Source organism: Arachis ipaensis, chromosome B2 (genome assembly GCF_059453495.1).
Source record: "Arachis ipaensis isolate K30076 ecotype BB chromosome B2, ASM5945349v1, whole genome shotgun sequence".
Classification (NCBI taxonomy): Eukaryota; Viridiplantae; Streptophyta; class Magnoliopsida; order Fabales; family Fabaceae; genus Arachis; species Arachis ipaensis.
The window spans coordinates 24189373-24203901 of NC_142437.1; the positions used below are offsets into that span (position 1 = coordinate 24189373).

General features: G+C 36.1%; 1 protein-coding gene across 1 annotated transcript in view; it reads left to right on the forward strand.

Moving 5' to 3' along the window:
* Positions 1–2966: 2966 nt before the first annotated feature.
* The window catches only part of LOC107627030 (protein FAR1-RELATED SEQUENCE 6-like), a 34309-nt gene continuing 22746 nt past the window's right edge, over positions 2967–14529 (forward strand). Inside the window, exons 1-3 of the mRNA XM_088505733.1 lie at positions 2967–3038; positions 3775–3902; positions 4012–4063. Of these exons, the coding sequence (XP_088361859.1) occupies positions 2967–3038; positions 3775–3902; positions 4012–4063 (252 nt within the window). The remainder of the gene's footprint in view (positions 3039–3774; positions 3903–4011; positions 4064–14529) is intronic.

The following is a 14529-nucleotide window of genomic DNA, read 5'->3' on the forward strand; positions in this document are numbered from 1 at the left end:
TAAAACTAAGAGAAATCCTAAATCCTAATCCTAAGAGAGAGGAGAGAACCTCTCTCTCTAAAAATTACATCTACTCCTAAAATTGTGAATGTGAGAGCCTCCTCATGAATGGATGTATTCCCCCACTTTATAGCCTCTAATCTGTGTCTTCTGGGCCACAAACTGGGTCAGAAACAGTCCAGAATTCGCTGGTTTCGAATTTTGCCATGCTGGATTTCCGTCACTGCGACGCGGCCGCATGGATCACGTGGTCGCGTCGCCTAGCGTCAGGAAAACTATATCATATTATATATCAAATCGAAGCCCCAGACGTTAGCTTTCTAACGCAACTGGAACCGCATCATTTGGACCTCTATAGCTAAAGTTATAGCCATTTGAGTGCGAAGAGGTCAGGCTAGACAACTTAGCAATTTCTCCAACTTCTTGCATTCCTTCGACTTTTGCATGCTTTCTTCCCATCTTCCAAGCCATTCCTGCCTTATAATATCTGAAAACACTTAACACACATATCAAGGCATCTAATGGTAATAAGAGAGGATTAATAATAAGCAAATATAAGATCAAAGAAGCATGTTTTCAATCAAAGCACAAAATCAGGAAGGAAATATAAAACCATGCAAATATTATGAATAAGTGGGTAAAGAGTTGATGAAATCCACTCAATTGAGCATAAGATAAAGCATAAAATAATGGTTTATCAGTAATCGTTCAAAACCTTTTTAAAGAAACAATGTTTAATCTTTCAGAAATCCGAAACCTTTTCTTTCTTATAGGAAAATCTCAATCAGAAACCAACCACACAATCAAGCAACACAATCATTAATTCAGCACTAAAGTTCATTCTCAAATGTAGCACGCCAGGACAAACACAGGCAAGACAGACAAGGAATGCACAAGTAGGTAGCAGTTACAACAAATAGTTCAAATAGCAGTTAAGAACAGTTTAGCAATTAGGCAAACCAAAACAAGTTCAAACCCAAGCAAAGCATACAAATGCATATGATGCATGCCTATCCTATGGCTGATGAGGCTCATCTGTCGGTTATCCAGCCAACCCGACAAGTCTGAATTGTCCTTAGATTGTCCCCCGACGTGCATCCCCATGAGTCTATGCATAGTTTTTTCTCAAATAATCAATATTGCTCAATAGGGGTAACATTCCCGGGAATTTATATAGTGCCCGGTCACACTTACGTCGTAGGGTCAACAGAGTATCGAGTTTTCGACCTGGTACACATGGTGGCAAGTCACGACACTTAATCCAGGGAACTTCGTATCTCAGATATTTCAAATTCATAAGCCACATAAACAATTCATTCATCATTCATCAATATCTAAGCCATTCTCAATATCATCATCATTCGTCAATCCATATCCCATTTCCAAATTCATTCAAAAATCATATTTCAAATCAATCCTCATCATCCTTCTTTTCGTTAATCAACAATCTCAATTCAAAACATAATTCTTTCTTTTCTAAATAAATCAATCTAAAACAAGTAACGTTTAAGAACTAAATCTTGTTAAACCATTACTTCAAACAAAACTTCCAATTTTATAAAATTTTGGTAGCATCTCCTCTAAAACTCGGATTCTGCTACCCTTTTCGGGTCCCAACCAAACCAAACCAAACACCTGTTAATCAGTCAAATCACTTCCAATAACTATTATCACAACAGCAGCACTCAACCCAAGGAAATTACAATATCCAGAATTCAATCAATCAATCCTATAAATCACAATTTAACCCGACTTCAACCAACAACATCAATCAATAATTAAGAATTCTCGATCTTCTCAAACAGTTTCAAACCAAACAATCCCTCAAACACTTTTCGAATAATTTCCAAAATAGCAAATCATTCTCAATAAATAACCCGTTTTCAAATATCAAGTCTTTTCCAAATTCATTTTGAAATCAAATTCCGATATCAAATCGGGTTTAATATCAAATCAAATTTCAATATTAAATCTTTTCTAAAATCAAACCGTTTCCAAAAATTAACCTAAAAGACAGTAATAAATCTTTTCTAATAATCACATTCAACCAAAACAACTCAATTCAATTCATAAGACTCACAAAATCACAAAAATATATTTTACGCATTAATATCGATTTATAAAAACCCTGTAATGTAAAATAGATTTAAGAAAAATCCCTACCTCAAAAAGCCGAATCCGTAGGAATTAACCGTGATAAATCTGTTTATTTTAAATTCACAGCAATAGTGATAATTCCAATGAAATCGAGGACACCGCACCCATTCGAATAGCAACAACGTTAATTTCGCGGTGATGATGATGGTTGCAACAGGACAAGAATTTTGAATCTAATATGATCAAGGACAGAAACAGCCCTAGGAATCCAAGACAAAGCAAAACTAAAATTGTTTTAATACAAGAATATGACAACTATAGCAATGACAAAACAGAACGTGCAAATGGATTAAACCCAAGGGAAAGTTCAGACTAGTACCAGGATAATAGAATCAGAACCAGCAATAGCCCGGTCGTTGGCTTTCAGCAGTGGCAACACCTCCACCACTGACTCCAATTGAGACAAACCCCAACAAACAATATAGCCAAGAACATCAGAGACAAATATAGGGTATTTTACAGAGCAATAGGGGTTCAGAGATGGTGGTTCTCATGGCTAGGGCTTACTGACTCACCATTAATGATGGCACTGATCGGCGGCGGTAGAGGAAGGGTCTCTCCTCTGTGCGTCAGTCTCTCTCACACGTCTCGTCCTCCTCTGCCACAACATTAACAAAACCTCCTCTCCCCTACTCCGTTCTTCCCAGCTATGGTGGCGGCTTCCCTCAAAGGCGGCAGCGGCAGTGCTCAGCATTGGCGGCGACAACTCTAGCGCGGCTACAAGACACGGACGACGGGCTTGCAGTGAGCGCGACGGGCTCCTGCTCCCTTCCTCACCGTAGTGCTTCCTTCCTCTCTGAACCGTATCGATGGCAGCACAGCAGCCTGACGGTGGTGGCGCGATGATTCAGTGGTGGCGATGGCAACCGACGCAGGGAGCGGCACAGCGCGACGACCCTCTTTCCTCTCCTCTTCCTCTGTTCCCAGCCTCTGCTTTCTCAGATCTCACTCTCCCTTCCCTGCTTCCCCTGTGTCCATTTCCCTTCTCTTTTTCTTTCTTTGGTTGTTTCTTTTCTGAGTTAGGTTAAATGTTAAATTTGTTTTGTTTGTGTATTGAGGAAGAAACCAAGAGGAATGACGGTAAGATTAGGGGAACAAGGGTGAGTGGGCGGTGAGTGTAAGTGTGGGTAGGGCTTAGGGTGAAATTAGGGTTAGAGTTAAATTTGGGGATATTTGGGTTAATAAAATTTTGATAATTTTAATAAAATTGGGGTATAGAATATTAATTTGAAATCTTATTTAATTCCTTAAAATTATATAAAAAAATATTACTTTATTATCAATTGCTAATTAGATTTTGATCAAGTATTCTAATTTAAAATTAGATATAATATAATTTATTTTCTTTGTTTATAAAATTAAAGTATTAAATTCTAAAATCTTTATTATTTAACTAAATTTTATAAAATTCTTATTTTTTTGCAACTGCTAAGCTGTATAACTTAAATATAGAAAATTATTCAATAATTACAAAATTAGGTAAAATTTTTTAATTTAATTGTCAAAACTTGATTTATTACTTTTAATAAAATAATTTCTAAAAATAAAGTCTTTAATGAATAAATAAATTGAAATTAACTTATAATGATATTTTTTCGAAAATTATGGGTCTTACAGAACGTGTCTCCTTCCATTGTTGAACATTTTCAGTCACCGGGACGTCGCCGTGACCAGTCCGCGGTGACCGCCTTTCCCCCTGGATCCCAATTGGATGCACCAACAGCCTCGTGGAAGATAGATGCGATGTGCGTGCATGGAGGTGTCGCAAAAACGTTATGTCGTAAACCATTATCTCCGTCCTGATTTTATTAACCTCAATAAGAATCTGCAGTAACCTTTCCATTTGCGACACAGACCCTTCCTCGAGCACCGATTTTTGGTGTATGTGTCTGCGTTGAAGGAGAGTGTATCACAATATGTCCCCATACACCAATTTTTGAAGAAGCATCGTACGGCATTGCATATGACGTGAGTGAGCATTTTAATTCCACTGACGTTAATGTTCCGTGTTTGAGTGAAGATGACACACCACTTGTAGAATAGGTAATTCGTCTTTTAGTAGTGTCTTTGCTTAGGTGATACGTGAAAATTAAATTCACGTAATAACTACTGGCAAGTATACCGGGTCGTATCAAGTAGTGAAAATCACTTTGAGTGACGTCGATCCCACGAGGATTAATGCATTAAGCAAGCAATAGTTGATTAATTATTCTAGTTAGACGATTCAAGTTTGAGTGATAAGCAACAAGAAATGTAAATGACTTGAAATTAAATGAAAGCAATAAAGTGCATGGAAAGTAAATGACAACAAATTAAAGTGCTGAAAATTAAAGTGCAAGAATGTAAATTGCAAGGAATGGAAAGTACAAGAAAGTAAAGTGCAAGAAAGTAAATGACTAGAAAGTAAAACCAAGTGGAGTATTTCTACAAACACTTGGAAGGCATAAATGTGCAAAAGTAAATGACAAAAATTTAAAGAGAATAATTAAATGACAAGAATTAAAGACAAGAAGTAAATAACAAGAATTAAGAATGAAATTAACATTGGGATCAAGAGATATTGCATTCTCAAGATCAACAATTCTCATTTTCACTTCAATCATGCAATCACTGATCTCTTGGCAAATCATAAGTAATCAAACCCCAATCTCTTGGTGATTTGATTTCTCTTAACTTGATCAATTGCCAATCTCTTGATCTAATTGCTCATGAGAAGAGATGAAGTATGGTCTCTAATTTAGAGCCACACAACCCTCAAGATTTCAATTCAAAGTGATTACATCTCACATATCAAGCTAAGAATTATCAATCAAGAGAGTTGTGAGAGAAGGGCCTCAAACTAAATTCTATGACTCCTTTCTCAAGTTCATCATAGAATTCAAATAGATCTAATCCCTCTCTCGATAGTAATTAGATCTTGAAGCAAAAAGGCCCTCTCTAAAGAAACAATGAAAGAAGAATTGAAGATGAAGAATGAAAATAAATCAACCCATTAAATTGCAATAGAGCTCTCTTTCCCAAATGTTGGAAATTAGAAACTCATAGCAAAATATTTACAAAAATGTGTATGAAAGAAAATGAAAGAAGAGAAGAGAATGATAGTGAAAGGGGAGTGGAGTCATCTCCACCCCCTCCATGGTGTGTGCAAAATGATGAATCTAAGACCCTATTTATAAGCTACCTAAATTACAAATTCAAATGAAATTACAATCAAATGCAAATTTCCTAATTACTTCTAGATGATTCTTGTGGCCTTGATTGATTGTTAATTGTGACTTAACTTGGGCTTGTGAACTTTTAATTGTCTTCATGGAAGCTTGAAACATTGAAGAATAAATGAAGGAATTGGAGTATTTGGAAGTGGCCCAATGTGGAATGTCATTGAAGTGGCATTTTGGGCTTTTGAAGGTTTGGAAAATCTTGCACGCTGAAGTATTGATCTGTTTGGGTCCCCAAATTAAATACCCACTATAGACCATTGTATATCATTGAAAAGCCCTGGATCTCAGCTTTCCAAAGCTGCTAGAAGCATATCATTTGGACTTCTCTAGCCCAAGTTATACTCTTTTGAATGTGAAGAGGTCAGTCTGGCGAAGTGCAGGGACTTGTTTTACACTGAAATTGTAAAGCTAAACGAATAGCAAATTGTACCCCCAAATCCAGTATCCACTATAAAGTGTTATATATGGTTGGAAAGTTCTGGAAGTCTACTTTCCAATGGCACTGATATCACCTCATTTGAAACTTTGTAGCTCGAGTTATTCTTGTTGGAGTATGAAGAGGTCAAGGTTGCAAATCCTCTTTGCTTCTCTTTGAGTTTGTTTCTAACTCTTTTACCACCTTGGGAGTGTGCTTCCTATATTAGTGCTTTTATTGCTTCTTTTTCTATTATTTCCTACAAAATTCATTAACTCAAACAATCAAAGCAATATTCAATTTAATCACCAAAACACTCCCATAATTAAGCATTATGAATTGATTTTTATGTGAAAAAGCATAGAAAAACATAACATGATGCCCAGTCATCACAACACCAAACTTAAACTTTGCTTGTCCTCAAGCAAATAAAGAATCATGCAATAATGTTTGACAAACCAAGGTGAGAAGAGTGGCAATTTTTATATTCATGGTTGGCTAGTTTATTATGCATGCTACAATTACAAAAGAGATTCAAATGATTGATGCTTCTATCTAGCTCATTTTATGAAATCTTTTTCTTTATATTCCTTCCTTGAATCAAGCTTTCCATCTTTTTCTTTTCTTAGCTTCTTGGGTGCTTTGCACCATTAGTTAAAAGCTTTGACTCTAAATGCTTTGTTTTCAAGTATTACCACTTGATACATAAGCACCACAAGCATTTAATTAGAGGACTCTTTAAGCTCATTTATTTCTTTTCTTTACTTTCCTTCTAATCGTTGGTGCTTAGAGCCTTGAGCTTTGAGGGAGTGCTTTGCACTTGAGCCTAGTCTTGACTCTAAGTATTTTATTTTCAAGCTTTTTGCTTGATACATAAACACCACAAGTACTTGACTAATGAATGTCATTAGTACTCAGAGCCTTCAACTTTCTCATTTTTCCCTTTTTCTTCCTTAATCTTTTAATTGATTTGCTTATTCAAGATTTTCAATATTTCAAAAATTTCATAAAATGTCCTAGATGAAAACTTCAATTAAACAAATTCAAATGCAATTGAGCAACAATAGTCATGCTAGCCTTCCAATACTTATATGCTCATGCTAGGTTCTTCTTTAATTACCTTGTTTGTTTATGATCATGATAGTTAATTACTTTGACTCAAAATTCAAGATGGTAGTTATAATGTAAAAGCAACATGTTGCAATTCAAATATCAAGCTATGCTTTTTCAAAAAAAAAAGAAGAACACACATGCATATAAAAGAAATGGAAGACAATCATGCAATTGAAAGTATAAAAGATAAATAAAAGAAAAAGGAACTTAACCACCTTGTAGATCTTCATTTTTGTTATTGTCATTTTCCTCCTATTCCTTCCTTTCCCAACACCAAACTTTGAATGATTGTTTGTCCTCAAGCAACAAATAAAATAGTGGTGATGGAATTTATGATTAATCATGAATGTTTTCAAGAAGAGATGTAAGTAATGCATGGTTTAAGCAAGCAAAAATTAAAGATGACAATCAAGACACAAAGAAAAGAGATAATATGATTGCATTAATAAGTGAGTTGTGCATGGTACTATGCATGAAAGGTAAGTGGTAACACCAAACTTAGTGTGACACTTTTATTTTAGAATGATGCAAATACCCACTAAAGATTGAAGATCAAATTGTTGCATGCAACACCAAACTTAGAATGCAATCATATGCCAAATTATTGAAAGTAAACTAAGCAAAGAAAGAAAATGTTACCAACGGTTGGGTTGCCTCCCAACAAGCGCTCTTTTAATGTCATTAGCTTGACATGTGGTTCTTAATTTTCTTCATCTTCTTCCAATTGGTTAAAAGAAATGACTTCAAGGGAGAAGAAGAGAAAATTGATGCCCCTTGATTTAATTACCTCCTAACAAGCCTTCTTTTGTTGTTATTAGCTTGATTCCTCTTGCTTGTTGGGGAGAGGGTTGGATTGCTTTTTGTTAACCTTCTCTTTTTCATGGATGTTGTCTTTTGTTTCTTGGTCACAATCCTTCTTTGAGTGTTTTTATTGATTGCCTTCATTTCCTTGATTTTAAGACTTAGGTGTTGTGTGATGGTTGGAGTGTCCTCTTCATCAAGAACCTCTTGGATTGATGGTTCAATTAAATCATCCTCCATACAACTTTCTACTTCATCGGAGTGTGGACTCCCTTGGTTATTTTTCTCCCTTACAACCTCCTTCTTTATTGGGATTTCACTTGGTATAGGGGCTTCTTCTTCCACTTCCTCACTCACAAATTGGTCTTCCTCCTCCTTGCTTAGCTCTAAGTGCCCATTCATCTTCTCACAAAGGCCTTCTCGTTCCTTCCAATATTGTTCTTGATCTTCCAAGTGTTTTCTAATTCTCTCTTGAATTTCTATGGATTTTTGGAGGCATTGTTCTACTTGTAGCAAGAGAGGAGAAGGTTGGGGTGGATTTTGTGGACTTGTGGATGTTATGGTGAAGTGTTGGTGGGGGATATGGAATGAATTGTGTGGGTAATCAAATGTATTTTGTGGTTGATGAATTGAATTGTATGGATTTCGGAAGGAATTTTGTGTTGAGGCAAACTCAAGTGGTGAAGAATTTTGATATGAAAAATTTGGAGGTGAGGTTGGATAATTAAGAGGTGATGGCTCTTGATGGATGGGATAGGAAACATTGAATTCTCTTTGGTTTTGTCCTTCCCAATCACAATTTGGATAGTTGTCCCATTCATAGGAGTATGCATTATTTTGTGTTCTTGGAAAGTATCCCATTTGGTTTGATTGCTCAAACCCCATCATTCCTTGATCTTGATTTCCCCAACCACAATTAGTATGGTAACTTGAATCATTTTGTGGTGGTGGAAAATACCCCATGTAACTTGCTTGATCATTGTGTGACCTTGGGGCATATCCCATTTGGGTTGATTGCTCATGATCCATCATTTCTTGTTGATATTCCCATCCACCATGAGGATAATGACATGAATCATTTTGTGGTGGTGGGCAATATCCCATATAATATGATTGATCAACATGTGAGGTAAACTCCATTTTAATTGAAAAATGTTGTATCAAACACAACCACCAAGAAAAATTGAAATTCCTTGTGTCACAACTAAAGAATTCTTAGTGAGGCAATAACACAAACACTTAACTTGCAATAAGAAAAGAGAAATAAAAATAAAAAGAAAAGTAAAAACGAAAAAAATGTCTAATCTAGAAAATTAATCAACCGGTAGTTTGTTAATCACAATTAATCCCCGGCAACGGTGCCAAAAACTTGATACGTGAAAATTAATTTCACGTAATAACTACCGGCAAGTATACCGGATCGTATCAAGTAGTGAAACTCACCTTGAGTGAGGTCGATCCCACGAGGATTAATGGATTAAGCAAGCAATAGTTGATTAATTATTCTAGTTAGACGATTCAAGTTTGAGTGATAAGCAACAAGAAATGTAAATGACTTGAAATTAAATGAAAGAAATAAAGTGCATGGAAAGTAAATGACAACAAATTAAAGTGCTGAAAATTAAAGTGCAAGAATGTAAATTGCAAGGAATGGAAAGTACAAGAAAGTAAAGTGCAAGAAAGTAAATGACTAGAAAGTAAAACCAAGTGGAGTATTTCTACAAACACTTGGAAGGCATAAATGTGCAAAAGTAAATGACAAAAATTTAAAGAGAATAATTAAATGACAAGAATTAAAGACAAGAAGTAAATAACAAGAATTAAGAATGAAATTAACATTGGGATCAAGAGATATTGCATTCTCAAGATCAACAATTCTCATTTTCACTTCAATCATGCAATCACTGATCTCTTGGCAAATCATAAGTAATCAAACCCCAATCTCTTGGTGATTTGATTTCTCTTAACTTGATCAATTGCCAATCTCTTGATCTAATTGCTCATGAGAAGAGATGAAGTATGGTCTCTAATTTAGAGCCACACAACCCTCAAGATTTCAATTCAAAGTGATTACATCTCACATATCAAGCTAAGAATTATCAATCAAGAGAGTTGTGAGAGAAGGGCTTCAAACTAAATTATATGACTCCTTTCTCAAGTTCATCATAGAATTCAAATAGATCTAATCCCTCTCTCGATAGTAATTAGATCTTTGAAGCACAAAAGCCCTCTCTAAAGAAACAATGAAAGAAGAATTGAAGATGAAGAATGAAAATAAATCAACCCATTAAATTGCAATAGAGCTCTCTTTCCCAAATGTTGGAAATTAAAAACTCATAGCAAAATATTTACAAAAATGTGTATGAAAGAAAATGGAAGAAGAGAAGAGAATGAGAGTGAAAGGGGAGTGGAGTCACCTCTACCCCTCCATGGTGTGTGCAAAATGATGAATCTAAGACCCTATTTAAAAGCTACCTAAATTACAAATTCAAATGAAATTACAATCAAATGCAAATTTCCTAATTACTTCTAGATGATTCTTGTGGCCTTGATTAATTGTTAATTGTGACTTGACTTGGGCTTGTGAAGAATAAATGAAGGAATTGGAGTATTTGGAAGTGGCCCAATGTGAAATGTCATTGAAGTGGCATTTTGGGCTTTTGAAGGTTTGGAAAACCTTGCACGCTGAAGTATTGATCTGTTTGGGTCCCCAAATTAAATGCCCGGCCAATTAAGAGGTTTTGAAATAAGAGAATAGTGTTGCACGTATAGCTCTTAACCAGCTAAGATCCGCCTCACCAATTTAGAAAGGTGTCACAAAAATGTTAGAATAATAAAAATACTAGGAGTATAAATCCCAGGTTGTCTCCCAACGAGTTGCGAGAAAGTATGCTATTTTATTAATTAGGAATTTTCTAAGAGTTTTGAGAGTTGAATAATGAGCAATCAAATAATTGTAAATTGAAGCAATAAAAGTAAACTAAGAATAATTATTGATATTCTAAATAAAAAGCCTTGACTGGGGGAATGATTAACTGGAAGTTCTATCCTTGTTGGGATCTTTTAGATGTAGTATTAAAAAGGTTGTTGTTTTCACTTAGTTAACCCTTACTAAATAAAGGAAAGTCAAGTGATTAAGCTAACCCTTATTCGCAAATCCTAGTCCTCTCCCTTAGGAAGGTCTAGCGTTAGTAAATATAGAACTAGCCAACAACGTACAGATTAATCAACACGTAAGCCTTCCAACTCAAGTGTCTCCTTTTAATCAACCCCCATGTCAAGTATGGAATCTACTCCATTGACATGAATAAAACGCTCATAAAAATATAAGAAGACATAATGAAATTAAACAAAATAAGGATTTAAAATTAATTAAAAGGAAAAGTAATTCTCTGCACTAACAATTCATGAAAATAATGCAATTGTAACTTTTAAATAAAGTAAATAAGGATATGGAAGAGTAAGGGACAAAGTAAACAAACTAGAATAATATCTTCAACGGAGGTAATGACATCTTCAATATCCAAAAGCATAAAACTAATTAACTATGAGTGTAGAGAAAAACTAAAAACTATCCTAATGTGAATGTATCTTAATGTGTGTTGATGCTTGCAGATGCATCTTGAGTCTCTGCACATTCCCTGGCTTTATTCTGTGTTTCTGGGCCGAAAACTGGGTTAAAACGCGGCCCGAAATCGCCCCCAGCATTTTCTGTTAATTATGTAGATCGCACAGGTTACGCGTACGCATTGTCCACGCGTTCGTGTCATTCAGCGATTTTCCTTGTCACGCGAGTGCGTCGTTCACGCGTCATTCGTGCAGACTCCTATCCACGCATATGCGTCAGGCACGCATTCGTGTCGCTGCGATTTTCTCTATTCCGTGCGTTCGCGTGAGCCATGCGCGCGTGTCAGTGCTCGCTGGTCATCTCCTTAGTTTCTTGTGTTCCTTCCATTTTTGCAAGCTTATCCATTCTCTAAGCCATTCCTGCCCTATGAAGCCTGAAACACTTAACACACGGATCACGGCATCGAATGGTATAAAGGAGAATTAAAATATAAAAGATCTTTGGGAAGCACGTTTTCAACCATAAAATAATACTAGGAAGGAAAATGTAAAATCATGTAATTAGTATGAATAAGTGGGTGAAGATTTGGTGAAACCACTCAATTAAACACAAGATAAACCATAAAATAGTGGTTTATCAACCTCTCCACACTTAAATATTAGCATGTCCTCATGCTTAGCTTAAGGAGATAAAACAATTGAGTAGGAAAAAGTAAGACTCATGAAATATAATGCAACCTATATATCATGAATGCAACTATATGATAAAATGATTTTTTTCCACTTAGTAAAAAAAATAAATAAGTTCTTTCAAGACAAAAATAAATTAAATTCCACTAATTCAAATCATATAATAAAAGCAAGTAAACTTGTAGAAAGACAGCTTATGAAAGCAGGGAACACAGAATTAAGCATTGAACCCTCACTGATGGTGTATGTGCACTCTAGTCTCTCTAGTATATAGGGTAATCACTCTACTCTTCTCTAATCATGCTTTCTAAACCTTGTTCTTCACCTAACCAATCAACAAGTATTTAATGTACCAATGCAAACATCATGAGGTCTTTTAAAGGTTGTAATGGGGCCAAGGTACATGTGAGGGTATGTATATGGCTAAGTGAGCTATAAATTGAATCCTTGATCAACCTAAGCTATCACCTAACATACATACTTTATTTTCTTCTTAGATCATCCTTAACTACCCAAAATTCTCCCACTTTTGTTTAACATACTCATGCATCAACTTTTTCTCTTAACTTGTATCACATATGCATTGAATTTTGGACTTAACTTAGCATTGGGGTAATTTTGTCCCCTTATTCATTTATCTAATCACTTATTTATTTGAATATTTTTGGATTTTTTTAAAGCATAAACATAACATTGCCAATGCACATGGATTTTTAATTTTTCTAGTTTCACATGAGTAGGTATCCAAATTCCAAACATTTTATCATGACACATTCCCTTATTAACCAATGTTTCCATAGCTTCCCACACTTTAATTGATACACATTTCCTATCTCAAGCTAACCAAAGATTTAATTTGGGGTATTACTTGTTTTTCTACTTAAGGCTAGTAATGTGGTAAAATATAGAATAAAGGGGATTTAAAAGGCTCAAAGTTGGCTAACAAAGGTGAATGAAAGGGTAGGCTATTTGGGATAAGTGAGTTAATAAAATAATGGCCTCAATCATATGCATGCATATAATACATTAAATATTGGACATATAGGATGGAACAAAATATAGATTACAATCATAGAGAAGCAAACACACAAGAATAAAAATATTTATGGTTAAATAGTGTAACCATTTTATCAGGCTCAAGTCTCATAGGTTGTGTGTTCTAGCTTTTAACTATGTTCCAAATACGACTTTCTAAACAAGTTTAACACAAAAGTTGTGATTTAAATTAGTGAAATTTTTTCAAAAATAGGGTCTTAAAAAGAAACTTATTATTTTCAACCAGTTAGAACACGCATGCAAATAACCTATAACTATGCACTTTTATCCTATCCTAACAAAAGAAAAATGAAATAAATATCCTATTTTATTAGTGTTTAAGGAAGAGAAATTACCTCCGGAAGTCAGGTACTGACCGACCTCCCCACACTTAAAGCTTGGCACCGTCCTCGGTGCCATCAGTCAGGAACAACGGGGGACTGGTAGCAGCATCTCCACAATCGGGACCATCATGGCTCCCTGTGCTGGTAAATAAAGTGGAGTCCGGGGTGTTTGGGTCTTCTTTAGGTGGGTGGTGACCAAAAATCAGCTCCTTGATATATGTAAATCGGCACTTGTTATGGTTCTCCCTTTGCTTTCCTTTCCGTTCAACCGATCTAATCTCTCAAGTATCTGATGGAGCAGTTGATTTGTTGAAGGTGCTTGTGATGTGGGAGGAGTAGGAATGTCTTCGGCCAGTTCTGTTGGCCGACTACGCGTGGCTGCTGTAGGTCTGATATATTTCCCATTAGGGATGTACTGATCATCCCGTGGAATCATGGCCTTGGTGTCCACAGCTCGGTAGGAGACTCTGGCTGCTGAGACTAGATCTGAAACTAAGGCTGGAAAAGGTAGGTTGCCCGCGATCTGTACGTGTCCCATAGCATGCCGAATGTGTCTTGGTAAATTGAGGTGCTGGTCTGTAAGGATACACCAAAGTAGAACAGCCATGTCTGCAGTGAAGGAGGACTCGTGAGTGCTCGAAAAGATGTAATGGGATAGAATCTGTGCCCATACTCGAGCCTCCAAGGTGAGTGCTGAGGCTAAGATTCCCTTAGGTCAGGATTGATAGTATCCATATATCCATATGCTGCCAGGTTGTGCTATAACTCTGAGAACGGCGTCCCAGTCAAATTGGTATGTCTGGTGCTTAAGTGAGGCTTCTTGGAATGCGTCCAATCCTTATGGAGCGGGAGAAAGATCTAAAGCTCGCTGAATGGCCTCTTCAGTTATGGGAACTTGCTTCTGATGGACATAGACCGACTGCATGGTTGGAATGTAAAAATTGGAGTAGAATTCAACTACCCATGATAGATTAACCTGTCGTTGCTGTCTCCGTAGGAATCCCCAATGTCTTCGCTCAATGCGGGGCTCAACAAATTCAACAATGTTGGTCGGGAGGATGAGAAGGTGTTCATTATTGTAATTCCTTTCAGCCAGGATAGGGAACATACATCTGATCACAGTAGCGGTTAGGAAACCGCGCAGTGTCCTTTGCTGGGAAAGCTTTTTCTTTTTCATCGACCTTGA